The sequence below is a fragment of the Acinonyx jubatus genome, chromosome E3, assembly GCF_027475565.1.
Source record: "Acinonyx jubatus isolate Ajub_Pintada_27869175 chromosome E3, VMU_Ajub_asm_v1.0, whole genome shotgun sequence".
Lineage (NCBI taxonomy): Eukaryota > Metazoa > Chordata > Mammalia > Carnivora > Felidae > Acinonyx > Acinonyx jubatus.
The window spans coordinates 39927277-39955094 of record NC_069398.1 but is presented as its reverse complement, the minus strand read 5'-3'; the positions used below and the strand labels follow the sequence as shown (position 1 = coordinate 39955094).

The following is a 27818-nucleotide window of genomic DNA, read 5'->3' as shown; positions in this document are numbered from 1 at the left end:
CGGGCCTGGGGAGGAAGTCTGCAGCCCCAGGCTGCTGAGGGTGTGGCGTCTGTGTTTGCACCTTTGGAATGCAGCTGATTCACTCTGGGGGGAGCCTTGTGCAGCCACTGCTGCCGCCTTGGAGCTGACATCTGGCGGCTGAATTCCAGGAGGAGAGAGACAGATTCCTACAAGCAGATGCCAACTCTGAAGGTCAAACTAAGCTATGGAGCTGCTTTAGGAGGAGGCCCAGAGAGTCCAACACGGCCCCACCCCAGGATTCTGGGAGAGAGGTGAGGCCCCATCCCCAGCTGAGACCCAGGCCCTGAACTACCAGATCCTCTGTGGGAACAGCCTGGGGCAGGGAAGCCTGAGGTCTGCAGTCAGAGCTGGGTTCAAAGACCAGTTACTTAACAGCTCGTATAACTGCAGAAGCCAAGGGCCTTAGCTGGTCCAGTGCTCAGCAACAGCACCGGGACACTGGCTCGCCTCCCCTGGCCCAGTGTCCTCTGTGTTGCTCTGCTTTCCGGCCAGTGCTTCCTGAAGCCTGAGAACTCCCAGCCTGCCTCTCCCTGGGGCTCCTGCAAAGTCTGGAGACTCCGGGTCCCAGCTCACCCCAGATGCTGATTGGACAAGCCTGGCTCAGGAGCTTGCCCCGGGATAGGGCCAACACCCCTAGAACCACATGGGGAAAGTGGGAGTGAGGGGTCCCCCAAAGGAGCCAATGCCAGGCGCTGGGCAGAAACTGCACACACGCCCACCCTGCTAAGCTCCCTCTATAGGACCGGCTTCTGGGGCACTGTGCTCAGCTTTCTGTCTTTTACCTACTGGGTGTCCCACTGGCTAGGTTCCTTAGGCTCTCAGAAGCTCATTTTTTTCGTCTTTGAAATCTCATAGGATTCTTTTAAGGATTGAAGGAGACAGTGCGTGCAAATCCCTTGACACCTTCCTGGCCCAGAGGAGGGGCCTAGGCTAACTGGTTCCCTTTATCTTCCCTGTATGTAGGTTCTCTGTGATTCCATCTACGTCTCTGTGGTCTGAAAGGGCAGTGTGTGTGTGTATGTGTGTGTATGCACGTGTGTGTGTATGCACGTGTGTGTGCATGTGCGCACAGTAGGCCTGGCCCTTTCTCTTCTCCAAGGCGTTTGTATTGTTTGGCTTCTCCCCAGAGAGGGTTTGGGGACTACACAAGGACAGAGGATGGAGGCAAGAGGGACCGGAGAGGGGTGGCAGGAGGAAGGGAAAAGCCTGTGGGCTCAGACCTGTGTCTGGAATCCCCTCTGCATGCCCTCAGCTCTGGCTGTGGCTGGAGGAAGGGCCCAGTCTCTAAGGAGTAGCTGCCTCCGTCCCTCCTGTGCCACATTATCAGTGTGTCTGGTCATTTGACACTGGGCGTGAGGGGTCCTGCCCTGAACTAGAGTTGCTGATCTTGTATGGTCTCTCTCCTGCAACCCTGGAACCTGGGGCCAAGTGTCCGACTTGGTCTCAGCTCATGATCTCACGGCTTGTGTGTTCGAGCCCCATGTTGGGCTCTGTGCTGATGGCTCAGAGCTTGGAGCCTGCTTCTGATTCTGTGTGTGTGTGTCTCTCTCTCTCTCTGCCCCTCCCCAACTCGTGCTCTGTCCCTCTGTCTCTCTCCAGAGTGAATAAACATTAAAAAAAATTAAAAAAAAAAAAAGAGAGAGAGAGAAGAGGAAGCCTCGTGCCCAGAGTAGTTCAAGCCTCTTGGACACTTGAGGAGAAATCTGGAGCTTTGGGAGGGCACAGAGCAGGCCTCCTGTAAACTCTGCACCTGCTTGTGACCTGAAGTAAAGCACTTCCCATCACCTGCATGGGGCGTGCAGAGTACTAGAAGGGCTGTGTCACCCTAAGCTTGGCACCCTCCACCCCTGCGAGCCCTCCTCAGTGTCACACCTCTGAGCCTGCACAAGTCCACGTGTGCCCTTGTCCCCACTGAACAACTCAAGTCCTCCAAGTTGTGGCCTGTTCACTTCCTCTTAGGGAAGAAGCGTTTCCTGCCAGCCTCGTGCCCGTGGGTTATTCTCATTTTCACAGCCACGTGTTCAGGGCCTCTGCGTAGAGCTGACATGGCAGTCGGTGGCTGCTACCACTGGTGACTCGTCCATGACCCGTGCGCCCTAAATCTGCTGAGAGCATTCTGCCCAGTTCCCTGCTGGGTGTTGAGCATTTAAAAATACGTTCATCCTGTCTCTTTCATTATGGCACAGACTCTCAGAATTTGAAGGACAAAGTAATGAGAACTGCATTTTCTGAGCTCTTACCAAGTGCTTTAAAAAAAATTGGGATGTAATTCACATACCATAAAAGTCACCTTTTAATTTTTTCACTTTTCCCTTTTTTTTTTTTAACATTTATTTATTATTTTTGAGAGGCAAACAGGGCATGAGTGGAGGAAGGGCAGAGAGAGAGGGAGACACAGAATCTGAAGCAGGCTCCAGGCTCCGAGCTGTCAGCACAGAGCCCCAAAGCAGGGCTTGAACCCACCAACCGTGAGATTATGACCTGAGCCGAAGTCAGACGCTTAACCGACTGAGCCATCCAGGTGCCCCAAAACTCACCATTTCAAAGTGTATAATTCAGTGGATTTTAGTATGTTCACAGAGTTGTGAACATCAGCACAATCTAATTCCAGAAAATTTTCATCATCCCCAGAAGAAACCCCTGTAGGTTCACCAGTTGCAACAAACGGACCGCTCATGTGGACCGCTCATGTGGGTGTTGAGGATAGGGGAGGCTGTGCATGTGTGGGGGCAGCGGGTGTGTGGGAAATCTCTGTACCTTCTGCTCAGTATGATTTATGAGCTTAAACCTGCCATAAAAAAAAAATAGAATAGAACAAAACAAAGCCAAAAGGAAACCCTGAGTCCACTAGCAGGGCCTCTGCCTCCTCCCTCCCCCCGCCCCTGGCGACCACCAGCCTGCTTTCGGTCTCTGTTCTGGGCATCTCCTGTAAATGGAAGCATACCATCATGACCTTTGGTGTCTGGCTTCTGGCACTGAGCGCCACGTCTTTGAGGTTCATCCACATTGTAGCAGGTGTCTCTATCACATTCCTTTGTATGGCCAAATAATATTCCACTGTGTGGCTGGATCAGAAGTTGTTTATCCCTTCATCCATCCGTGAACATTTAGGTTGTTTCTACCTTTTGCGAACAATCCCGCAATGCTTTTGTGAAGGAGAAGGCTTTCAAACTAAGTGCTTTTTGAGGAACACCTCATTTAATCCTCATAGAAACCCTGAATGGCAGTGCTGGTATGTTCCGCCTCCGGATGAGGCTGCCAAGGTTCCGAGAGGTGAATCAAGGTCACACAGCTGGAAGCCCTGGGATTCTCCCGCTCCTGGTCAGCAGGATCCCGTGATGCCTGCGAGGTGTTTCTGTTCAGTTTTAGCGGAGCCTTGCTGAGGACTGCCCCTCAGTAAATGCTGCTGACTCTTCAGGGGCCCTGCAAACCTCAAGCCGCACAGCGCTCTGTGATCTGTTCACCTGCTCTGGGGACGCACCCGGGGGTTATGGGAGGTCCCGACTCCCCCCAGATTCATCCATAGATTTGGGACCAGGCATTTCCCCTGCCTCCTCTGGATGCTGCTCTCAGCATCAGTCCTTGCTTTCCTGGGGGTCCCGGGGCTGCCTTTCTTGGATTTAGCACATAGACCCGTGTTCACCTGCTGGTGAACTTTGCTTTTGCCACCTTCCCCTGTGGCACGGAGGTAAGTGTGCCACTCAGGCAAGCCCAGTTCAAGTCTGCTCTGGCATTCTGACTGTGTGGCTTTGGGCAACTTTCTTTTTTCTTTTTTTTTTTTTAATGTTTATTTGTTTTTGAGAGAGAGAGAGTGTGAGTGGGGAAGTGGGGGAGGGACAGAGAGAGAGAGGGAGACACAGAATCCGAAGCAGGCTCCAGGCTCTGAGCTGCCAGCACAGAGCCCGACGTGGGGCTCGAACCCACAAACTGCAAAATTACGGCCTGAGCCAAAGCTGGACGCTTAACTGACTGAGCCACCCCGGGCACCCCTTTGGGCAACTTTCTTCATTTGTCTGAGCCTGTGCTCGTTGGTAGTGGTGGATACTACCTGTGGACTTAGTGATATGGTGGATGAGGACTGACCAAGGGAAGGGAGATGAGGCACTCCCTCTGTAGCCAGCACCTCACACACTCGTGGGAAGGGACAGTCTCCTCTTGGTCCTCCCTGCACAGGCAGGCTGGCAGCCAGCCCAGGGAGTGGACAGGGAGCTTTGTGTGTCTCCTTGCCCCTGGAGCTGTGGGAGGCTCCTGTGACTGAGTTCTGCTCAAGGAGGGGGATGTCAAGGCCGGGCCTCCGAGGTCAGGACCCCGCCGAGCCTTCCCGTTCGCCCCAGTCTGCCCTCTGCCCGGCTCCCCGCCCGCTGCTCTGGCAAAAGCTGCACTGCAGGGCCCAGTGCGTTCTCTGCTGGTTGCCTGGGTACGGTCCTCAGCTCCTTCCCCAGAGCTGCAGCACAGACCTGCTGCCCCCTGGCCCGAGGGCTTGGATACCGGCCATGACTGTGGACCACCCTAAGTGGTGGCCCACGGCATGAGGCAGGAAGGGCAACGTACTGAGGGGATGTGCGCCAAGGACGAGAGGACATCCTCTGGCCTGGCCGCAAGAGTGGAGCCTCAGGGTCCTGCCAGGGAAACCCTCTCTTCTCACTGCTGTTGTGGCTCAGCCTTTCAGCCTTTCCTGGCCCTGCCCCTCTCCTCCTGCTTCTCACATAGCAGCTTCTGAGTTACTGGCACCACCCTGTGCTGCTGCTTTTGCTGCTGCTGAGGCCACTGCACCAGACGGAAGTTAACCCCAGGTGTGCTGGTGCTGGCAGCCACGGCCAGCGATGAACAGCAGGGGCTCACTGGCCGGAGGTGCTGGAGGAGGAGGCCAGCTGCTTTGCTCCAGGCTGGTTCCCCTTCTGGAGTGTTCATCTCTTCTCCTTCCTCTCTGTCTGCCCAAATTTGAATCCAAAGCCTGTCCTGACCCCTGGGAGTTGTTGCTTCCTTTGGCTGTCTGGGCAGTGACAGCTGATCACAGAATGTGGCTTCTTTCTCACCGTGTACTTGACCTTGTCATTTGACGCAGATCACGTTTTCTCCCTCGCAGCCCCATATCCTTCACCACACCCAGGTAGGCTCCTCTCTTGCACCTGGCCTTATCTGGCCAGGTGAGCTCTCAAGTCCTGAGGCCACTGGGAAAAACCATCCTTGAGGCTGGAGCATGGGTGGTTGTGAGGGGTCTGAGGGAGCCAGGCGCTGGCTCTGACCATCTGGGATGATCCTGGGCAAGTTTCTAGGCTATCACAGGACTTCAGGTGCCATAGTGAGGACCAGACAGAATGGGAGTAAAGCCACCAGAGCAGCAACTGCCACAGGGGCACCGGCCACTGATGCACACATACACACACGTGTGCCTCTCCACACGCTGGGCTCTGAGCCCACCCTTCCCCGGGGAGAGCTACTCCTGCAGCCCACCCAGGTCTGCCTTGTCACCAGAGCAGGCCTCTGTCCATCCCCTGACTTGGCCCAGCCCAGCCCATCCTTTTCTATCCTCACATGGGACTTGAGATCCTGCTTTCTGTCCCCCACCTCTGTCCACTCCTTCGGATGAGAGCTGGCTGCCCAGAGGGATGCTGGATACACTCCCCGAGCTCAACAGCATCCTCATTTGTCCACTTCCTGTGCCCTATGCTGTGTACCTTTTCCTTGAACCCCAAATACTCCTTCCTGGATTTTTGTGTGCCTCTGCTCAGCCTTTCCCCTTTTGGTTGACTTGCTCTCCTTTTAATGTTGTCCAGAGGCCCCGAGGGCCCCGTCCCCATTTCCCCCTGAACTCCCCAGTGGGAAGGGCCCAGGCTAGGTGTAAGGTCCCACATTTCCCTGGGGGAGGGGAGGAGTCCCTAACAGAGTGGGGGTGGGAGGTGGGTGTGAAATTTCCCCATGTAGTGTGAGGGAATGAGCTGGGTGCTGACCGGGTCCGGGACAGGGCGCACTGATGGAGGGAGAGCGGGGGTGAGGGCAGGAGCCCGCTCCAGTGCGCTGAAGTGTCAGGCCTCGAGACACCAGGAACCAGAAGGGAGGTGGGGATAGGGGTGCATGCCAGAGATGGACTTCTGCCCCAGCCCCCTTCAAGGGCTTGCTCATGAATCAGATTTAGCTGGAGAAAGAAAGCAGGCATTGGGAGGCCAGGGCCTTAAGGCACATAGACAAGCCTGGAGCCCCCTGGGTCTGCAGAGCCTTGGGGGTGTGGGGAGGCCGGTAGTATGCCCCTCCACCCCAGTACCTACCTTGTATTCCGCCAGGCTTGCACACAAAGCGTCGTGTGGGCCGGGCGCCCCCTAGTGGTTGGGGGACTCTAGCCTCGTTGACCTGGAGATCTCCCTGTCTAGGCTAGTAAAGGAGACCAGGGCATTGGGGAGATACTGGGCTTTGCTCCAAACCCCAGGAAGGCCGTCTGACTCTTACTCGGCCTTCCTGGGAGCATTCAGGATCTTCTCTGTGGCAGGGGCATTTTGCTTCTAAGGAGCCCCATCCCTGCTTTCAACAGCTGGTATCTACCCCCCACCTCCTCGCCCAGCAGGCCAGGGCTCAAAAGGCCATCTGGTGCATTCCCCAGTTCCTGGGCGTATTTGTGTAGAGGAAGAAGCCTCGAATTAGGGTTGGGACCTTAGGTTTCTGTTTGAGTTCATCTGCAGTTCTCTAGATATCCTTAGACAAGTCCCTCAACATTCTCGGGGCACCTCGCTGGTGTTCCCCACTCTGTGGTAGCAGACCCCCAGGGACATTTGCCCTTGGACCCTCCCCTCCCACTGAGCGTGGGCGGAGCCTGTGCGGACGGTGTAACTCCCATGATTAGCTCATGTTGTATGGCACTGTTGACCCTGAGATAGATTAGTCACGAACCCCTTATTATTTTCATTACAAAAGTCTTTTTTATGTTTATTTTTGAGAGAGAGAGTGATGGAGGGTGAGCAGGGGAGGGGCAGAGAGCAAGGGCAATACAGAATCCAAAGCAGGCTCCAGGCTCGGATCAGGAGCCCTTTAAAAGCAGAGATTTTGGGGCGCCTGGGTGGCTCAGTCGGTTGAGCTTCCGACTTTAGCTCAGGTCATGATCTCCAGGTTGGTGAGCTCATTCCCCGCGTCGCGCTCCCTGCTGTCAGCACAGAGCTCGCTTCTGATCCTCTGTCTCCATGTCCCCTGCTTGTGCTCTCTCTCAAAAATAAATACATAAAACATTTCTTTTTTTTTTTTTTTTTAGTATTTATTTATTTTTGAGAGAGAGAGAGAGAGACAGAGTATGAGTGGGGGAGGGGCAGAGAGAGAGAGAGGGAGACACAGAATCTGAAGCAGGCTCCAGGCTCTGAGCTGCCAGCACCGAGCCTGACGTGGGGCTTGATCTTACGTTTCGTGAGATCATTACCTGAGCTGAAGTCGGTCGCTTAACCGACTGAGCCACCCAGGCACCCCAAATAAATAAAACATTTAAAAGCAGAGACTTTTCTCTCCACTGCCTGTAGAAGACGAAATTAGAGATTCAAAGTGAGAGACGGGTCGTCATAAGAGACAGCTTCTGTTGCTCAGCCATCTGAGCTGAGGGGCCACAGGGCAAGACCTGAGGGGATGGCTTCTAGGAGCTGAGCCCGGTCACCAGCCAACAGCCAGCAAGACTTCGGGGACTTCAGTCCTATAGCTGAGAGAAATGGAATTGCACCAACAGCCGGTGAGCCTGGAAGAGGACCAGAGCCCCAGATGAGATCGTAGCCTCATATCACCTGGATTTCAGCTGGTGAGACCCTAAGCTGAGAGCCCAGTCATGCCTTACCTGGCCATCTGACCTCTTGAACTGAGCGATGATAAGTGGGTGCTCTTTAAGCCAATACGTTTGTGGAAGCTTGTTACACAGCAGAAGGAAACGAACACATCCTCGGTCCAAAGAGAAGAGGAGAATTCCAGACACAGGCAGGATAAAATTTAAAAATGAGAAAAATCTGGGGCGCCTGGGGGGCTCATTCAGTTAACAGTCTGATTCTTGGTTGCAGCTCAGGTCATGATCTCACGGTTCGGGATTTCAAGCCCGAGTCAGGCTCCAGCTGGCAGCGTGGAGCCTGCTTGGGATTCTCTCTCTCCCCTCCTCTCTCTCTGCCCCTCCCCTGCTCACTTTCTCTGTCTCTCAAAGTAAATAAATAAACTTAAAAAAAAAAAAGGCAAAAATCTATCGTATCCCCCCCCCCCGCCCCCGCCCACAGGTGCTATGTGGGGTTCAAACCTGCAACAGCCGTCCTGCTGGCTGCGGTGCACATCCCACATCCCTCATGCAAGCTTCCAGCCAGCCTGGGATGAGAGGAGACAGAGCAGTGTTTGCTGTGACCAGGGCTATGCTGGTGGCACTGTCAGCAGCCAGATCCCGCTGTGGCTGAAGAAAGGCACTCTGAAAACCCACTGCGGGGCCGGGGGCGGGGTGTGATTTCTGGAACTCCCTGGACTTGTGGGCATCTTTAGGGTCTGTCTGAATAACAGCTGTATTAGATAGAATTCACATACCATATAGTTCACCCATCTCAAGTGTACGATGGGGTGGTTTTTAGTGTATTCAAGGAATTGTGCAACCATGACCGCGATCAGTTTTAGAGCATTTTCATTACCCCGAAAGGAAATCCCCCTGTACCCTTTAGCAGTCACTCCCCCTTTCCCCCTGACTCCCCCTTATTCCCGGGGAGCCTCTTGTCTCTTTTCTGTCTCTATGGATTTGCCTGTCCTAGGCATTACATACAAACGGAATCCTATGCTCTGGAGCCTTTTGTTTCTGCTTCTTTTCACTCAGCATGATGTCAAGATTCATCCATGCTGTAGTATGTATCTGTACTTTACTCCTTTTGTTTGTTACCTTTATTGAGATATAATTCACATACCCTACAACTCACCCATTTAAAGTGTACAATTCAGGGGCATCTGGGTGGCTCAGTTGGTCGAGTGTCCACCTTTGGCTCAGGGCGTGATCTCACAGTTCATGAGTTTGAGCCCTGCATCGGGTTTTCTGCTGTCAGCGTGGAGCCTGCTTCGGATCCTCTGTCTCCCTCTCTCGCTGCCCCTCCCCCCCTCAAAAGTGAATAAACAGTAAAAAAATACAGTGTACAATTCAGTGGTGAGCACACTATAACATATAGAGTTGTCCAGTCACTATGTTGTGTACCTGAAACTAATGTAACATTGTGTGTCAACTATACTTCAGTAAAAAATAAGTGTACAATACACTGGTTTCTAGTGTATTCAAAGAATTTGTGCAACCATCTAGAATGTTCCATTCTAGAACATTTCATCTTCCCCAAAAGAAATCCTGTTAACTATTAGCAGGCATTCCCCGTTTCCTCCTCCTCCCAGCCCCTGGCAACCATTCATCTACCTGCTGTTTCTGTGGATTTGCCTATCCTGGATGTTTCACTTAATGGAATCATACACTCTGTGTCCTTTTGTGACAGCTTTCTCTCACTGAGCATCATGTTTTCAAGGTTCATCCATGTGGTACCACGTATTGGTACTTCATTCCTTTTCATGGCTGACTAATACTCTTCTGGATGGATAGACCACACTTTTTGTATTCTGTTGCTGACTCATTCACCCCTTCCACCTGGAATTTGGGGGTGGGGCTGGGGGAAGGGGAGCAGTGGGAGAGGGAGGGAGCTCGGTGGGCTCATGTTTGATAACATAGAAGGAGGGCCAGTGTTCTGAGTTGTCCTAGGCCATACTGCACTCACGGCTCTTTGCTCCAGGTCAAGCGGGCCCCCTCCCCATGCCTGCTTTCCAGAGCACTATGTGCCCAGGGTCTGCAGCCAGAGTTCGGCTGCAGGTGGGACAGCTGTCTGTGAGCTCTGCAGATGATGGTCTGCATTTCTAACACAGATCATCCACTAAGCAGTTATTTGATTCCAGTCTTTACAGAGACCCCCCCCCCCGCTTAAATTTTGTTTTAATGTTTATTTTTGAGAGAGAGAGAGAGAGACAGAGCATGAGCAGGGAAGGGGCAGAGATAGAGGGAGACACAAAATCTGAAGCAGTCTCCAGGCTCTGAGCTGTCAGCACAGAGCCTGATTCGGGGCTGGAGCTGGTGAACCATGAGATCCTGATGGGAGCGGGAGGGAGCCGAAGTTGGATACTTAACCAACTGAGCCACCCAGTCGCCCTGACGCCCCGCCCCTTTTAAAGGGCAAGTGGTCTGCAGGCTGATGGTCATACCACCTGATCCTATGTGAAGGCATCTACTGTAAAGCACAGCAAAGAACCTTCCAATACACTTGTTCCTTTTCACCTGTGGCAGATTTTAGCAGGAAGGGAGAAAGAGCTCGCGGTCCTCTGTCCCTCCCCTGCACGTCACCACCAAACCTGGTCATTCTCACAGGTCCAGCTCAGATGCCTCTGGCTACCGCTGCCCGTGGCAACCTGGCATCAGTGGTAACGGCAACTACCACTTATTAATGCTATGACGTGCCGGGTATCCCAGACTTCTTGCAATAGCCTGTAAGCTAGGTGCTGTTACAGCCTCTTTTACAGATGAGTAGAACGCGGATTCTGAACCACACCATAGGGCTTCTGGCCCTTTCTGGAATCCTATCATCCAAAAAGCAGGGAGTGTGGGTAGACAGAGAAGGGGTCCAAGGACTTTGGCTGTGGGGGTGTCCCAGCTGCCAAGCAAAAAAGAACCTCACGAAGGTCACATACAATGAAGACAGAAAACAGCTCCTGGGAGGGGGCACCGGTGACTTCAGCAAGAGTGGTTTTCCCAGACAGAGTAAGGAGAGAAGGGGAGAGGGAACGGAACGGAACACTCACTTCAGGGAGTTTTGCTGTAAAGAACAGCAGGCAGAGAGCAGTAGCCTGGAAGGGGTGGAGGGTTGTGGGTGTTTTGTTTCGCTTTGTTTTTTAAATGGGAATCACACAGCTTGTTCTCAGTGATGGAAACGGTCCAATAGAGGGCACACGGTGAGGACTGTAGGAGAGCTGTGGGGGAGACGTCTGCAAAGCATCCTCCTGGAGGGGTTCTCCGTGCACGGACGGGGCGCCGGGGACCGGATGGCAGGTGACAGGTGCAGAGAGGAAGGCAGAGGCAGCAATAGGAGCGTGTGGGGCTTCTCTTCCAGTCGGACCCTTGTTCTCAGAGCAACAGGACCTGAAGTCCTGAAGCTGAGTGAGGAGAGGAGGTGGGGAGGTGATGACGGTCTTGAAAGAGAAGGTGGGGGGAAGAAGAGACCTGGGTGATAGAAGGCTCCACTGAGGGGTTTGAAAATAAGATCAGTCAACTAGGTTGTGGGATTTCCTTTTCTCAAGGGTGTTTGGCTGAAGCGAAGGGGGTGGGGTGGGGAGCAGGGCAGGCGGGTTAGGCACGCAAGGGAAGGAATGCATTGAGGGGCTGTGAATTCTAAACTGGATAAGGAGGGAAGTGAGACCATAAAGGGGCAACGCATCGGCAGGGCCTATGGGTCAAGCAAACTATAGCCCACGGGTCAAATCTAGCCCACCGACCATTTTTCTCTTTTATTTTTAAAATTATTTTTTAAACGTTTACTTATTTTGAGAGAGAGAGAGAGAGCGAGAGCACAAGCAGGGGAGAGGCAGAGAGAGAATCCCAAGCAGGCTCTGCACTGTCAGCATGAAGTCCGATGTGAGGCTCGATCTCACAAACTGTGAGATCATGACCTGAGCAGAAACCAAGAGTTAGAAATTTAACCAACTGAGCCACCCAGGTGTCCCCATTTTCTCTTTTATTATGGTAAAAGGTATATAGTATAAAGTTGGCCATTTCCACTGTTTTCTTTTTTATTATTTTTTGTAAAATCTTAATTCCTATTAAGAGCCTCTGTTCTCTTTTGTTTCTTTTTAAATATTTATTTATTTATTGGGGTGGGGGAGCCCATGGGGGAGGGACAGAGAAAGAGGAGACAGAGAATCCAAAATGGGCTCAGAGCTCACAGCAGAGAACCTGAAATGGGGCTCGAATTCAGGAACCATGAGATCATGACTTGAACCAAAGTCAGATGCTCAACCAACTGAGCCACCCGTATGCCTCCCCCTGCCACCATTTTAAAGTGTACAATTCAGTGGCAACAATTATGTTCCCAGTGTTGTGCAACTATCAATACTATTTCCAAAATTTTCCATCACCCCAAACAGAAACATACTCCTTGAGCAAGAACTCCCCCATTTCCTCCCCACCCCCAGCCACCTCACAACCCCCCTCAGGAACCTCTGATCCACTTTTTGTCTCTGTGAATTTACCTATCCTAGGTACTTCATGGTAGTGTAATCATACAATATGTGATCTCTTGTATTCTGGCTTAAAAGAAAAAACATTTATTTTTATTTATTTATTTTGAGAGTGAGAGAGCGAAAGCAGGAGGGGCAGAGACGGAGGGAGAGAATCCCAAGCAGGCTCTGCACTGTCAGTGCAGAGCCCGATGCGGGGCTCGAACCCTTCAACTGTGAGATCATGACCTGAGCCGAAATCAAGAGTCAGACGCTTAACTGAATGAGCCACCCAGGCACCCCTGGCTTATATTTTTTTAAGTTTATTTATTTATTTTGAGAGAGAGAGAGAGACAGAGAGCACGAGTAGAGGAGAGGCAGAGAGAGAATCCCAGGCCGGATTCGCACTGTCAATGCAGAATCCAACTCGGGGCCCGAATCCAGGAACCATGAGATCATGACCTGAGCCGAAGTTGGACACTTAACCGGCTGAACCACCCAGTCACCCCAATCCTGGCTTATTTTACTTTTCAAGGTTCATCGATGCTGTAGTACATTTCAGCACTTGATTCCTTTTTAACGCTAAATAATATGCCACTGTACAGATAGACCACATTTGCTTATGGTCTCTCGTCAGTTGCGGGACCACAGGGGGTGTGCATCTTTAGTCACTGTGAATAACGCTGCTGTGAACACTTGTATGTGATTACCTGTTTGAGTCCCTGTTTTCATTCTTTTGGGTACATACCTGGGAGTGGAAATGCTGGGGCATATCACAACCTCTGCCAGGGTTTGTATGGCCCCTGAACTAAGAATGGTATGGTCCCCCCCAAGATGTTCACATCCTAAGCGGTGGAAGCTGTGAATAAGCTACCTTACGTGGCCAAAGTGGCCTTGAAGAAGATACAACTGAGGTAAGGATCTTGAGATGGGGAAATTGTTCTAGACTATCTGGGTGGGCTCAAGGTCATCATAAAGGTCAGAGTCTGAGAAGGAAATGTAATAGAAACGAAGGTTGCAGTGACCTCCTGGGGGGGGGGGGCTCCACCAGCCAAGAAACGTGGGCACCTTCTAGAAGCTGGAAAAGATAAGGAAAGGAGTCTCCCCTAGAACTTTCAGAAGGAAGGAGCCTTGTTGACGCCATGATTCTAGCCAAATATATAACCCGTTTGGACTACTGGCCTCCAGAGAATAAATTTGTTTCGGTTTAAGCCCCAAACTCTGTGTTAATTTGTTACAGTAGCCATGGGAAACCATTACAAATAACTTTTAAATGCCCTTTACAGAAGAAGTTTGCCCACCTGGAGACTCAGGTAGAGGCTCTAGGGAATTTTGCAGAGGGCACAGTGGACCCCGTTTGGGAGTCCTGGGAATGGGGGACAGCCTGGAGTTTGAGGGCTTGTGTCACTTCGGAAAAGAGGGCTAAGTGTTGGGAGGGAGTTAGAGTGGGGTGGTGGGGGCAGGGATGGTATTTCAGGCCTTTCAGGTATTTCAGGGGAGGAGCAGATGAGCCCCCAGCAGGCAGTTTTGGCACCTTTGGCAGAAATGGCCAGGCCAGTCTAAGTGACAGCTACCAGGCTCCACCAAGGCAGTTCTGTAAGAGAGGGGCAAGGGGTAAACACACTTCTCCCAGCTCTCATTCATTCATTCATTCATTCATTCTCTGAGGCAGTACAGACTTTGCTCCGTGTGTAGTTATGTGGTCCTGTATCCTATGTTGCCTCCCAGGAAGTCATCATTTCCTGAGCACATTTCCTGTCCCCACAGGCTTTCCAGGGACTGTGATGTTAAGTGGTTTGGGATCTGTACTTAGAGAAACTGCCCAACAGGTTGCTGCAAGGATCAGAAAACATGCAAGCAAAAATCTACAAGGTGCTCGCGAAATCAAATAATAATAATAATAATAGTTCCCAAAATAACTGTAACTTGTTATTAGTAGCAATATTTTAATTAGGAGGCGCGATTTGGGCGGAACCTTGAAGGCGGATGGGATTGGGAAAGGCGGTGGGCAGGAGGGAGGACATTCCAAGGCAGGCGTGGTCTTCCTGAGCCCGGGGCCAACCCTCCAGGAGCCAGGGCAGGGGACTTGGGAAGGGGGGGGGGGGGCGGAAGCAGGCCACCACGGCGTCCCTCCCTCCCCGCCCTGGGCCATCACCCGTAGTAAGAGCGCACCCTGGCGGAGGAGCAGGTCCCGTACTAATTTAGCCATGAATGAGAGGCGGCAGCCCTCCATCTGCGTCTGTCCAGCCTCCCCGCGGAGGGGAAAGGGGGTGGGGTGGAGTGGGTAATAGGGGGATACCCGGCAGCAGCCACCAGACCTCCGGGCCGCGCTGGCAGCCTGCTCCCGTGGCCGCTGCCGTCCTGGCCCGCCTCCACCCTTCTTTCCCCACCGGGGCCCCCGTTTCGTAAGGCAGCCTCAGGATGAGGCGCCCGACGCGCCCCCCTTTGCTCTCTCCACCCCGGCTCCGGGATTCCCAGGCTCCAGAGCCCGGGCTAGGCGGCCAACTGGGCAGGCAGGGAGGGAGGGGGCTGGCCGGCCTCCGAAGTCGGCCCCAAGTTACATGTGGGAAGAAGTGGCTGTGACGCAAGTTTCCAGGGGGCCCTGGGCTCTGAGGGAGCGCGCCAGAGCGGCTCCTCTCCGTGCAGCTGCAACCGTGAAAAAGAAAAAGCCTCGAGCAGCACCCCAAACCGCCTTGCCACGGCGCGCGGGGTCCAGCTGCGCGCCCTCTGCCCCCCAGGGCCACCGAGCGCCGAGACCCTGCATCGGCCAGTCCCCGCCGGACCCCTGGCGCACGGGCTAGGCTCCCTCGCGGTGGCTGGCCCCTTTTTCTTCTTTCTTTTTTTTTTTTTTTTTTGCAACGCTTGCCAACCTGTCAGCTGATGGACCTCATCACCCATAGTGGCGCATGTAGCTCGGCCGCAGCTCGCTCCATTCACGCCGCGCCCCCCCCAGCCGGCCCCCGGCCCCCGGCTACCGGTGCCGGGGGGTAGGCTCGCAGACTTTGGCCGCAACCAGCCCCCGGGGGCCCGCGCCCCTCTAGCCCGGGCCTCGCGCCGCCCGGGGGGCGCTGCAAATAGTCCTTTGTTTACATGCAATTCCTTACTCCGCGGAAGGAGGCCGGGGGAGTGCTGAGTTTTCACCAGCTGTTTCCCGCCTTGAAACAGACATCTGATCAGCTGCAAACACACACACACATACACACGCCCGGGGAGGCAGGCCGGAGAGACCTCCCTCCCGCCCCTCCCGCCCGCCTCCCTCCCCTCGCCGCCGCCGCCGCCGCCACCGCCAGCATCTGGGACCGGCCGTTTCTGCACCTCCGTCCGGCGCTGCCCTTTGATTCGGATTTCCATCTTGCATTCTCCGGCGGACCGCGGGACCCGGCTCGTGCAGAGGAGGGGGGCCGATCGCTATGGAGTATTTCATGGTGCCCACTCAGAAGGTGCCCTCTTTGCAACATTTCAGGAAAACAGAGAAAGAAGTGATAGGAGGGCTCTGTAGGTGTGTACTCCTCCTCCCCCCCACCCCCTTCCCATGATTGCAGCCCCTGGCCAGCCCGCCTGGGCTGGCGCGCGTGTGCGCACGCATGGCCCGCGCTGCCGACCCCGCTCGCCTTTCTTAGCCTCTGGGGCGGCTACAGCCCCGCGAGCTGGGCTTGCGCCGCCGGGGGACCCTCGTCCCCGGGAACGTGGGGGCCCCGAGCGGCCCTGGTCACTTTTGTCCGCTGCAGGCGGGCGAGTCGCGACGTTTGTAAATTGCAAACAGACCCACGTGGTTCTGCAGCAGTCCCGGCCATGCTTGGTGCTGGTGGCTTTCCCCCCCACGCTTCCTCCTCCCCCCTCCCGCGGCGGCTTCCTTCCTCTCCCTCCTTCTTCGCTGTCTCTGGGTGCCTCCCTCCAAGGGGGCTTGGGGTGCGCGGGCCGCGCGTGGGGCTGCTGCGCGGTCTGCTACAATGCAGCCACGCCGCGGCTCTGGGAGCGGCGGGGGGGGGGATCGGGGAGCCGGGTGGTGTGTTTGCTGGGAGCAGGGCTGCGGCGGGGTCGGGGGGCGTGCTCGAGTAGGGGCGCGGGGATGGGTGGGACCCTAGAGGCCGGCGCTGCCGGCCGGGGGCGCCGCGGACTCGCGCACGTTAGCGGCCGCTCGCTCGCTTGCCGCCCGCGCCCGGGCGCTGTTTACTAGCGAGGCCTGGACGTGACTCTGCAGCCCTCTTGGAGTAGGCGGACCTCGGCGCGCCGCCTCGCGGGAGCTGTAGTTCCCCGAGCCCCGCCGGCGCGGCATTGTGGGAGATGTAGGCGCGCCGGGGCCACGCTTTCCTCGCACAAAGCTCGGCTCCCGCGAGCTGTATGGGCCCGGCAGGCCCGGTGGAGGCGCCTTTTGAGGAGGGGGCATCAGAGGCTGCCCTTGGCCTCACAAGGCTGCTGCCTTCCATCCGCCGATCTCGGCTGCAAACTTTCCCATCCACACCCCTTTCCCCCCCACACCCCCACCCCTAGTCAGAAACCGAAACCGTTCAGTCTCCCAGCCGTGTGGGTGTGTGATTCCAGGTCCTCGGCCCTCCCCAGGAGCCACTTTCCAAGTTTGGTCCGGGTTGTTCCAGGTCCACCCTTTACCAAAGGGTGATGGGTGCGTGTGCCACTCGCATTCCATTTCCCTGGACACTGGTTAAAATGCACATGTCCGGAACTCTGATGGCCAGGAGAAGGGCTTGGGCGTCTGCACTGAGCACTGTGGCCTGCGGGACACGGCAGTACAGCGGCTGGGGCTCTCCTGTGTGCCCAAGTGTGGGATCTGCAGCCCCTGTATGGCCTTGCTGCTCCGGGAGCGAAATGGCTCCCTAGGGCTGGGGCCACGTGCTTTGCCGCCCTGGGCAGGCTGGGCGGGGATTGAGGGAGGAGGAGCCGAGGGCGGTGTGGCCCAGGCTGGTGGACACCAGGGGCTGCAGAAATGAGGTTGGGGACGGTTGCTGCTCATGTATACACGCACCCCACCCGCCTCAGGGTTTCTACCTTAACAATTCTCAAGTTCAGGGTGGTGGGCAGCCAGAGGGGTGGCCCTTCCAGAAGGTCTACCTGGAGGACCTAGCTGTAATAAGAAGAAAAAAAAAATTCTGCTGCTCTTAATATGTTCTAGGGATTCGTTTTGCTGGATTTTTCTCATTGGATTTTCACAATCTTCCTCTTGAGTTTGGCAGCCTTGTGATTGCTGTGTGGCATGAGGACACAAGCTTGAGAAGCAAACAGTTACAGCAAGTGGTGGGGCTGGAACTTGAACCCTGATCCCGGAGACCCATTCCTACCGGGAAGGGCTGGGCACTGGGGAGGTGGGGTTGAGCTGCTCCAGATGCTGTTTGGGCCTGACCCTGGTACAGGCCTGGTACAGTAGGGACCTCTGGCCACCAGGCCTGGGCCTTAGTTGAATCCTCTCTTGGCCTCCTAGGACTCTGGTTTCACTCTGTCCCTGTCCCAAGCCCCCCTTTAGGGGAGTCCAGCAGTCCCCAGGGGCCAAGTGCCATGAGCCTGCCTATCTGTGAGACGGTTGTAAGCCCATGTGCTGGGTGTGGAGTTGGGGCCTCTGGGTTTGTTCGTTTTCAGAAGGAGCTGTGGGGTGAGGTGGGATCAAGTGTGTGGGTGGGGCGGGACCTTTTGGTTGTGTGGACTGGCTTCTCAAGCTGGTGGACTTTGTTCCATCCCTCGGTGCCTGAAGGGCCCCCTGTCTCGCGCATCCTTCTCCCAGATCTACTGGAGGGGGCCGTACTGCACAGTGAGTCCCCGTGTCTCCCCCATCCCCGCATCCCCTTCATATCTGCTCCTGCCCAAACTGTGTGGTCTTGGACTTGTGTCATCTCAATGCTCTCTGCTTCTTTAAAATAGAGCACCTGTAAAGGTTGGTTGTGTGTGTGGAAAGCACCTGGTATGTGTTCAGATGACACTCACACTCTTGGAAGCAGAAGCATTGTGGTCTTAGAGTGTTTACCTACTGCCCTTGGTGGGAGTGGTGGGGGTGGGAGACCAGTTCCCAGAAGGAGTTAGAGAGCAGCTAGGGGCTTTGGAGTGTGTGCTGGGTCCTTGATCCGTTTTTTGTTTTGTTTTGTTTTATGTTTATTTTTGAGAGAGAGTGCGCGGTAGGGGCAGAGAGAGAAGGGGACAAAAGATAGGCAGCAGACAGCCTGATGCGGGGCTCGAACTCAAACCATGAGATCATGACCTGAATCAAAGTCGGAAGCTTAACTAACCGAGCCACCCAGCTGCCCCCTTGATCTGGTTTTTATGAGGTACTTACTCCGTGCTAGGAACCAAAACTGGCCCTGTCCTAAGAGCTCCGTCTCCTAGTGCTAAAGAGTTGTATCAGTCCCCTAAGAGAGAGCTTGGGTTCTCCTGGAGTCCTGGGTACAAACTTTGGAAAAACAAATCATCCTCTTTTTCTCAGTATCTCTCTTTTTTCTTCCTCCCTCCCTCTCTCTTTTAATAACCTAAGCTTGTTTGCTTATTTATTTATTTATTTACTTACTTACTTATTTATTTTAGTAATCCCTGCTGGGCTGGAACTCACGACCCCCAAGATTAAGAGTCACACGCTCTACCTGTGTCTTTAATTTTTTTAAGTTAAATTAATTTAATTAACTACTTAAATTAATCTTTAATTTTTTAAATTAAATTATTTATTTACTTAGAGAGAGAGAGAGCAGGGGAGGGGCAGAGAGAGAGAGGGAGACAGAGAATCCCAAGGAGGCTCTGTGCAGAACCTGCTGCAGGGCTCGATCCCTTGAACTGAGATCATGACCTGGGCCAAAATCCAGCGATGCTCAATAGTCTGAGCCACTCAGGTGCCCCTTGTCTGTGTCTTTAGATTTCACCCTGATCCTGTGAAGTGAGGCAATGTTTCCCCATTTCACAGGTGGGGAAACTGAGGCTTTGAAAGATGAAGTGGCTAAGCATGGGGTTCCACAGCTAGTAAGTGGCAGGGGTGGTTTGTACTTGAACACAGTTCAGGGAGCTCCGTCTGAGGAGGGGAGGTAAGGGATGAGGTGTTTCTGATGGGAACAGCCTAGACAGGGTTTGTTCTGGGACCAAGGGTAGGGGTGGCAGGCTGGTCAGAGTGTGGTGTATGGATTCAAGCAGCGGGGCTGGGTGAAGGCCCTGGGTTGCTTCAGTACCTGCTGCAGAGGACAAGTGACTTGGACATCCTTGCTGAGGGTCACCTTCTTTCCTGCCTTCCTTTTGGGGTATGGGAGAAATCCCGTGTGGGCTTTCCCACCTCACAGTGTAGTCACTGAGTGGCAGGTGTGTGAGTGACTTTGGGCAGTGTAAAATGAGAGTTCTCAGTGGCTAATCTGAGGCTGGAGGCCAGGCATGGGGGTATAGGGGGATGGGAGCTACATGCTTTTGGGCTGCGCAGAAAGGACAGGTACAGGTCAGGATCCTGTCTTGAAGAGTAGCTCCCCGGATGCCCGGTGGCTCATTCGTCGGTGTCCGATTTTGGCTCAGGTCATGATCTCGCAGTTCACAAGTGCAAGCCCGGTGTCAGGCTCTGTGCTGACAGCTTGGAGCCTGCTGCGTATTCTGTGGCTCCCTCTCTCTCTGCTCCTCCCTAGCTCACGTTCTGTCTCTCTCAAATAAATAAAAACATTAAAAAAAAAAAAAAGTGTGCCCCCTTCCCCACAACTTCTGATTGGTATGCTGGTGTTATTCCCAGGGGGCTGTTTGAGGGTACTCTGGTACCGTGGTGGCAATCTTGGCACCCAGGGTTGGTACCCAAACTTTTCTTGGCCATTGGCTGCCCAGCTCCAGGAGACTGGCTGTCAGAGGGCAGTCTGGGAGGGCAAGAAGCAAGAGATCCTGGGTGTCAGTGGACAAGGCTAACTTCACTGCTCACCTCGGAGTCTGAAGGTGTTGTGGAGGGGACAGAGGACCTTACAATTCCTGTAAATCATGTTTACGTGTGCAAAACTTAGAAAGAAATGTGAGAAACTTTCAGGCATTTGCAGAAAAGCCCACTTTATCTAGTACAGTATCTGCGGGATTAGCTGTCCATTATTGGAATCGCTAGTTGGTCAGCAGTCAGGACCCCTGGTTGGCCAGCACTCCCACCAATCAGAACTCCGGGTTTGCCATGATTCCACCAATCAGAATCCCGGATTAGTCAACATTCCACCAATCAGAAACCCTGGTTAGTCCACGTTCTATTAAAGAAACTGTCAGCTGGTACTTCTGGGGCTATTTAGGTGAGTTACCCGGGAGGGTCTTGGTGGCAACCCAAGTCCTCACAAAAAACTGCAGCTTTGGGGTGAAATCTGTTTTCTGGGACTTAAGGGTGCGCTAGGTTAGCCAGCAGCTGGTTCCTGAACCAGGATGCTGGGCTGATGGACTGGGCAAAAGGGAAAGAATGGATAGAACGTTGGGAAGAACCAGGATGAACAAGCCTCTGCTCCCTGCCTGGGTCCTTCATTCTCCTTTGGTCTCCCCGGCTCCTGGGCATCCTGGGGAGAAGGAAGGAGCTGAGGGTCTGCTCCCCAGGGCAGAGGTTTTCGTGGGCAGATGAGCTGGCTGGTTGGGGAAGGTGGGGCTGAACTCTGGTTTCTGGGGGGATTGGGAGGGCAGTTGATGGGACCTGGCTGGGAGGCAGTGGGGGCTGGAAAGTGCAGCTGCACCCTGCTCTGCCTGATCTTTCATGGGCAGGTCACTTCTGTGCCTGTCCCACTGTTTGTCAGGAGGGTCAGGGGCACACTATCTGCTGAGGCCATACACAGGGCTCTGGTAAGCAGTGGGGCCATTTGTGAGCCATCAGTAGTAGAGGGTGCCATCAGCAGGTGAGGGGAGCCGAGCTTTGGCTTGGCATCCGCAGGTGCCTGTTAAGCCCTGGTCTGGCTGTCTGACCTTGGGCTCTTCCCTTCCTCAGACCTTGGATTCCTCATTGCAACACAGTTACCCAGCTGGGTGTCCATGGGAGTCAGATGGGAATAATGTAAATGTTCTGCATGATGGTTGTGCATACCCCATGCTTTGTCCTTTCTACAGGGTCAACTGTCATCTGTCTGTCTGGGTGTCTGGCTTTGTGGGACGGTGCAGAGCCCACTCTGTCCTGTGGGTAAGAGCAGGGCTCTGGGATCAGGGTTCAAGTCCCAGCCCCACCACTTGCTGGAACTGTTCCCTTCCCAAGTCTATGTCCTCAACCCACACAGGAATCATAAGGCCACTGGACTCAGGAAGATTGTGACAACTCAATGAGAAAATTCCAGCAAATTGAGTCAGCATAGAACTCAAGACTTTTTTTTTTTTTTTTTTTTTTTTTTTTAAGTAAGCTGTATGTCTAACATGGGGCTCAAACTCACAACCCCAAGAGTCACATGTTCTACTGAGCCAGCCAGGCTCCCCATTCCACCTCTGTAATCCACCCACTACAGAGGGTCTCGAGGGCACTTCCAGACCAGGGGAGCCTGGACTAGGTTCTGACGCCCCCAAGGGACAGGCAAGCCACTGCTTATCAGGTCTCTGACCTGTATCCTCTCCATTGCTGTCTCCAGCCACCCCGTCCACCTGTCCACTTCCACTGTAGGGGCAGGGAAACTGGGAGAAGTGAGGTGCCCCTGGCCCAGAAGTCGGGACCTAGATGACTGGCAGTCTTACTCTAAAACTCTGTCGCATCTCACTTTGCGTCCCAAGTCTCATCTGTAAAGAAAGGGTTGTGGACCCCTTTCCCAGCATCGATATTCCATAGGCCCTGTGAGGAAGCTGCACCCTGAAGGAGGGGGCCCAGGGAGGCCTTGAGGGTGCTGGTGGAGGAGAGGGCTTGTCTGTGGGCCCCCAGCTGCAACTGATGTGGAGCCTGCTCTTAGCCCACCCTCCATGGACTACCCTCTCTGTCAGGAGAGGAGGCCAAGGCCCAGGATGGGGCAAAGACAAGTCCAGGGTCCTGCAGGCCTGCAGTGGGACAGCTGAGGTGGGCCAGGGGCGGGCAGGAAAAGCCTTGCCTCCCTCCAGCTGTTGCAGACTCGTTCTCCTGGCTTTCTGAGTAAATTTCTTTCTGTCTGGGAGTGGGCATGGGGGCTTGGGCACCTCTTGGAGCTCAGGGTTCCCATCAATGGAACAAGGCTGCCTGTGGTTCTTTCCCCATTCCTCCAGAACCAGGGGGGTGAGCTCTCTTGGCCCAGGCCTGGACCAGGTCACCCCAGGAGGGCCCCTCAGGAAGAAGCCAGGGCTGTGGCTTTGGGTGGGGCCGGTGGCCTCTTCTGGGAGCCCAGCATCTGGAAGCCATCAGGCCAGGGGCGGGGGGAGTTTCAGAAGAGGGCCGGGAAAGGGGGGAATGCCTCCTCCAGGCCACACACAGGCCCACCCCTCGGGAGCAGTGGCGTTGGGCCCACAGGCCCCGCTGCCGTCTTTGCCTCCTGCCAATGCCTCTGGGCCCATAGCCTCTCCCCCTTCCGCTGGCTGCCTTCTCTCTCACCCCACTGGCTGCTGCTCCTGTAAGATGCAATCACATAATATGCAGTAACATTGCCCACTGCATGCTGGGAGCCTTGCTCCTCTGGCACAGGGCCTGCCTCTTGGGGTGGGTGGGTTTGGGGAAGTGTCTCCGGGGGTGGTGGGCCTGGCGTCCCCTTCTTGGAGTGAGTGGTTCCTGTCTCAGTTTTGAAGTCTTAGCGTGGGGTGTCTGGGGCCGGGCTGGGGACTGGCAGATGAGTGTGTGGCTGGAAATATGACTGTGGGGATGGGGAACCATCTTCCTCAGTCCTCAAGCCTGCAGTGCTGAAGGAGGGGGTCCAGGTGCACAGTAAGACACTCAGAGGTGTCCCAGGGACAGGTGTCTCCAACTGCTCTTGGGACCACCTGCATCAGAATCACAGAGATTCTTGTTAACCATTCAGGCTTCCGGGCCGCACCCACAGCTGCCACACACGGGGCCGGGACCTGGGGCTGAGTGCGTCCCAGGGCATACAACTCCATCACCCTCCTGATCTGCTGGGGGCATAGGCATCTGACAGATCTGGCATCTTCTGCAGTGGAGGGATGAAAGTTACACTGGAGTTACACTGGGCCCTCTGGAGATGAATTGTGAAGACAGGGTCCCATGGGGGCAGGGCACGGAGGGCACCCGGCCTGAGCATGTCTGTGTCCTTCCCTGCAGCCTTGCCAACATTCCACTGACCCCTGAGACGCAGCGGGACCAGGAGCGGCGGATTCGGCGGGAGATCGCCAACAGCAACGAGCGGAGGCGCATGCAGAGCATCAACGCGGGCTTCCAGTCCCTCAAGACCCTCATCCCCCACACAGATGGAGAGAAGCTCAGCAAGGTGGGCTGGGGCCCGGAAGGCTTCCTGGAGGGAGTGGTTGGCTCAAGCAGGGAGAAGAAAGCGAGCTCTGGCAGACGTTGCCTGCCGGGGTCCCTGACTTGTCCCTCCCACCCTCAGGCAGCCATTCTCCAGCAGACGGCGGAGTACATCTTCTCCCTGGAGCAGGAGAAGACCAGGCTCCTGCAGCAGAACACACAGCTCAAGCGCTTTATCCAGGTAGCGCCCCGCGGAGGCCGCCTGCTACCTCAGTGCCCTGCCCCCCTCCTGACTCCGTTTCCCTGGTGTGGGCGTGTCCCGGCTCAGCGGTGGCTTGGGACTCCCATGTGGTTGTGGGTCGAATCTTCCCCACCGACCTGCCTACTTGAGGCATTTGCCTTCCTGCCTGGGCCTCAGTTTACCCATCGGTCAAGTGCATTGGGCTGGGCTCTGGAAGGAACCAGGTGATTTCTGGAATCACCTTTCTGGCCTTTGTTGGATTTGCAGAATGGGGTTCCCTGGGGCCGGCGCAAGCGCCCCTGGGCTTGACAGCCTTGGGGGGCTGTGAAGGAGCCCCCTGACTCCCCTGTTGGTGGTGGTGGTGTCAGTAGTATGTGGGTGTCACGGCGCACTCACTGGCCCCTTGGGGTCTACAGGAGCTGAGCGGCTCATCCCCCAAGCGGCGGCGGGCAGAGGACAAGGATGAGGGCATTGGCTCGCCAGACATCTGGGAAGACGAGAAGGCAGAGGATCTGCGTCGGGAGATGATCGAGCTCCGGCAGCAGCTGGACAAGGAGCGCTCGGTGCGCATGATGCTTGAGGAGCAGGTGAGGCTCTTGGGTGGACCCGGCTTCGCATGGGGGGGCTCAGTGACCTGCCCTCGGGGGGTCACTGTCTGCATGGGGTTGAGGGACATGCGTCAGAGGCTCTCACGGGACTGGAATAAAACACGGCTGCAGTAAAGGCCGCGTGCCAACGGTGGGCACCAGGGAGGGGGATTGGGCCGGTTCCAGAGAGGCTGCTTCACGGCTTCTCCGTGCAAGTGACTGGAGCCAAGGTGGGGAGGTCAAGACTCACAGTTAACCACGCAGAGAGAGGAGAAGGGTGCACCACGCAGCACAGCAGGGGCCGGAGCCTCGAGATGGGAGGGATCAGGGCATGAGGGAGGCCATGGCTGGAGAGGAGATGAGTCACGGCGGGTCTGGCAGGCTGTGCTAAGGACTTTGGTCTCTACCCTGAGGGTGGACCAGCTCCATGTGAAGGTTTGCAGCGGGAGCGAACGAACGGCCTCTTGGCGAAGGGCAGAGCTTGGGGAGGCTGACCGCAGCAGTCCCGCGGGCCCTGCACAGAGGCTGGGGGGCGCTGGGAGTGTGGTCTGGGGCCCGTCCCCCCAGCCTGTTGCTCTGCCCCCAGGTGCGCTCGCTGGAGGCCCACATGTACCCAGAAAAGCTCAAGGTGATTGCACAGCAGGTGCAGCTGCAGCAGCAGCAGGAGCAGGTGCGGCTGCTGCACCAGGAGAAACTGGAGCGGGAACAGCAGCACCTGCGGACCCAGGTGAGCAGGCGGCATCTGCGAGGGGCTCTGCGCCGCGAGCGACATCAGTGCCTCTGGGGCCCCGCGTCCCTGGGTGCCCAGTGTCCTGCACACATTATTGCATTGAGTCCTCCTAGCAGCCCTTCGAGGCCTGAGCTTTTATTCTCCCCGCTTTACTGATGGCAAAACTGAGGCACAGAAAGGTTAAATTCCATGCCCACTCACGACCCTCAACGACGTGGCTCTCTGAACGCAGAGTCCACGCTCCTGCCCACCACTGTCCTTGTTAGATGTTAACGTGCTTGCCTGGTGCTGGAGAGGGAAGGGGCCACAGGATCTCAGATGACTGGAAGCCCCTCTCTGCACTGCCTTTTCCTCATTTCTTAAAATAAGAGGGGTGGGCCACACACTGGCTGGCCCCTTGGGAGTGAAGGAGTTCAGAGGTGGTGGCGGTTGGCAGAGGCTGTGTCTAGGCAGCGGGCAGAGTGTTTGGGGGCCTTCCCGTGCTCTCCGTGAGGGTCCTCAGGGAAAGGGCAGTTCCTGAAACCTTTGGAAAAAGACTGAGGACCTCTGTCTTGCAGCTGCTGCCCCCCCCGGCCCCTACCCACCACCCTACAGTGATCGTGCCGGCGCCACCCCCTCCCTCCCACCACATCAACGTCGTCACCATGGGCCCCTCCTCGGTCATCAACTCTGTTTCCACGTCCCGGCAAAATCTGGACACCATCGTGCAGGTACCTGGGCTTAAGGAGGAGGCAACATGTCGGGGGAGCGGGGGTGGGGGCGCGAGATGTGTGAGAGCCACAGGCTGTAGGGGATCGAGACGGGGCTTGAATACAGCAGGAAGAAGGGCTGGCAGCTGAATGTCTCCATTTCCTAGTTTCCCTTTCTGTGTCTGCCGTGGGAGGTGGCTCTGGAGAAGGTTTGGGGCAGAGAGGGGGACAGCATGGCCTGGAAGACCCTGTCTCTTCCTCCTTGGGGTTTGCTGAAAGGGTTCTTTGCTCCCGAGCCCCCTAGTGTCAAGTTCCTGCATCTAGGTCTTGGTTGGCTCCAGAGTCTCCTCTCAGCTCCATCTGCCAGGACCTGGGATAGGATGCAGGTGGCAGTGGCTGGGTGGGGGACACTTAAGCCTCCTGCACAGATGATTGGCACTGTGGGTCAGGCCTGAAGTCTCTGCTGTGCCCCACTCAGGGTGGCATCCCTTGGGAGAACCCAACAGCATCCCAAAGAAAGAAAAACAATGAAACAAACAAAAAAGCCCAAATGAAAAAAAAGCCCATCAACCCCTGCAACTTTACTTGCACATAAATGCAGCAAATTGAAGAATAAAGTTAATAACAGAGACCTCCCATAAGTGAACAGGCAGACTTTGAAATGTATAAATGAGAGATGCATGTGACTTCCAGGCGGCCCTGAACTGTGATCTCCAAGGCGTTTTGCAGCTCAGCAGGGGAGTTCCAAATGTTTGTTTCCCCCGTATTCTGGCAGGCCGGTCACTGTCTTGCCAGGCTTATTTCTGGATATTTCTGTGTGTGTGTGTATGTATGTGTGTGTGTGGGGGGGGAGGGGGGCATAGTGGCTGCCCCAGTGTCCCCAGCCACCCTCATCGCGGCCTGTCACCTCCCCCGCCCACCAGGCGATCCAGCACATCGAGGGCACCCAGGAAAGGCAGGAGCAGGAGGAGGAACAACGACGAGCTGTCATCGTGAAGCCAGGCCGCAGCTGCCCGGAGGCCCACGCCTCCGACACTGCCTCCGATTCGGAGGCCTCGGACAGCGACGCCATGGACCAGAGCCGGGAGGAGCCAGCAGGGAATGGGGGGCTTCCCTGACCACCCCCCAGCCCTCCTCTCCCCTCTTGGAGCTGGAGGGGGCCGGGGGGCAGCTACAGGGAGCAAACGCAGGCGAACGAGTGAGGAATTTTTACAAAATTACAACGTCATTTGGGTCTCTTTTATGACCTCTTTTTCAATACTGTAAATCGACCTTTGAGTGAAGCCACCCGACCTGAGGTCCCCGGGGGCTGGGGTGGCAGGGGCCTGTTGAGCACCGGGACACCTGGGGCTGGGCCTCGCCCCGGAGGCTGGGGGAAGCTGACACAGGTGCCTGGCCTCTCTCCGCCAAAAAGCATTTTTTCATTTAAACATGTTTTTAAGAACAGGGAAAAATCAAACAAAACCCCAAGGTATGCTGCCCTCCCCAGAGCCAGCCCTAGACCGGCAGTTTCTGACTCCTTCCCTCCTCTTTTTGTTTTTTTCCTTTCTCCTTTAAGCACTTACATGGGTTGGGGGTCTGGCTGGGTCGGAGCTCTCTGGGGACCCCGGGGGTCTACGTTGCTTCTCGGTTGGGGTTTGCTGCTGCCCTTCTCCCCTCCCCTCCCGGCCTCGGCTCAGCTCGAGGATTTCCCCACCACCACCCAGCCCCACCCCTCCCTCCAGGTTTCCCATCTTCCACCCCAAAAATGTCTTTGTCTCTCTCTTTTTGTTGTTTGTTGTTGGTTCCTTTTGGTTTTGGTTTTTTATCTTTTTGTTTTGTTTTTGTTTTGTTTTTTTTATTTTTGTTTTTTTTTTTAAACAATTTTGAGGTCTTTGTGTTCAAGGAGAAGCTATTATATTTTGTTAAGAAAGTGGGGGGAAAAACCAAGAGGCCACCGTGCCTTTATAAAGAAACAAAATAAAGTTTGTACTTTGTTTTTTAGATTCTGTGTCTGTGGGGTGTGTGCTGTCCTGAGGAGCCAGGAAAGGCTTCCCAGACTAGAGTATGGGGTGCTCTGGGGGCCCACAAGAGGGGC

The 27818-nt window shown here is 55.2% G+C and overlaps 1 protein-coding gene across 6 annotated transcripts; it reads left to right on the top strand.

Moving 5' to 3' along the window:
• TFAP4 (transcription factor AP-4) lies at positions 1–27724 on the top strand. Of its 6 annotated transcripts, XM_053213841.1 has the most exons (8): positions 18903–20453; positions 21247–21316; positions 23354–23519; positions 23637–23735; positions 24152–24322; positions 24909–25049; positions 25610–25762; positions 26665–27724. In XM_053213841.1, exons 3-8 carry the CDS (start codon positions 23445–23447, stop codon positions 26857–26859), a joined length of 834 nt encoding a protein of 277 aa, XP_053069816.1. In that variant the 5' UTR covers positions 18903–20453; positions 21247–21316; positions 23354–23444; the 3' UTR covers positions 26860–27724. The 6 variants fall into 6 exon arrangements, with proteins under 6 accessions (XP_026899164.1, XP_026899163.1, XP_026899165.1 ...); XM_027043363.2 differs by lacking the exons at positions 18903–20453; positions 21247–21316 and adding an exon at positions 1–272; XM_027043362.2 differs by lacking the exons at positions 18903–20453; positions 21247–21316 and adding an exon at positions 15116–15674.
• The last annotated feature ends 94 nt before the right edge of the window (positions 27725–27818 follow it).

What these genes read in the sequence shown, in the direction of transcription:
- TFAP4 (XM_027043362.2), top strand. Translation starts at nt 15,325, where the DNA reads ATGCAATTCCTTACTCCGCGGAAGGAGGCCGGGGGAGTGCTGAGTTTT. An exon ending in ATGGAGAGAAGCTCAGCAAG is followed by an intron (nt 23,520 to 23,636) that starts GTGGGCTGGGGC and finishes TCCCACCCTCAG; the next exon opens with GCAGCCATTCTCCAGCAGAC. An exon ending in GCATGATGCTTGAGGAGCAG is followed by an intron (nt 24,323 to 24,908) that starts GTGAGGCTCTTG and finishes CTCTGCCCCCAG; the next exon opens with GTGCGCTCGCTGGAGGCCCA.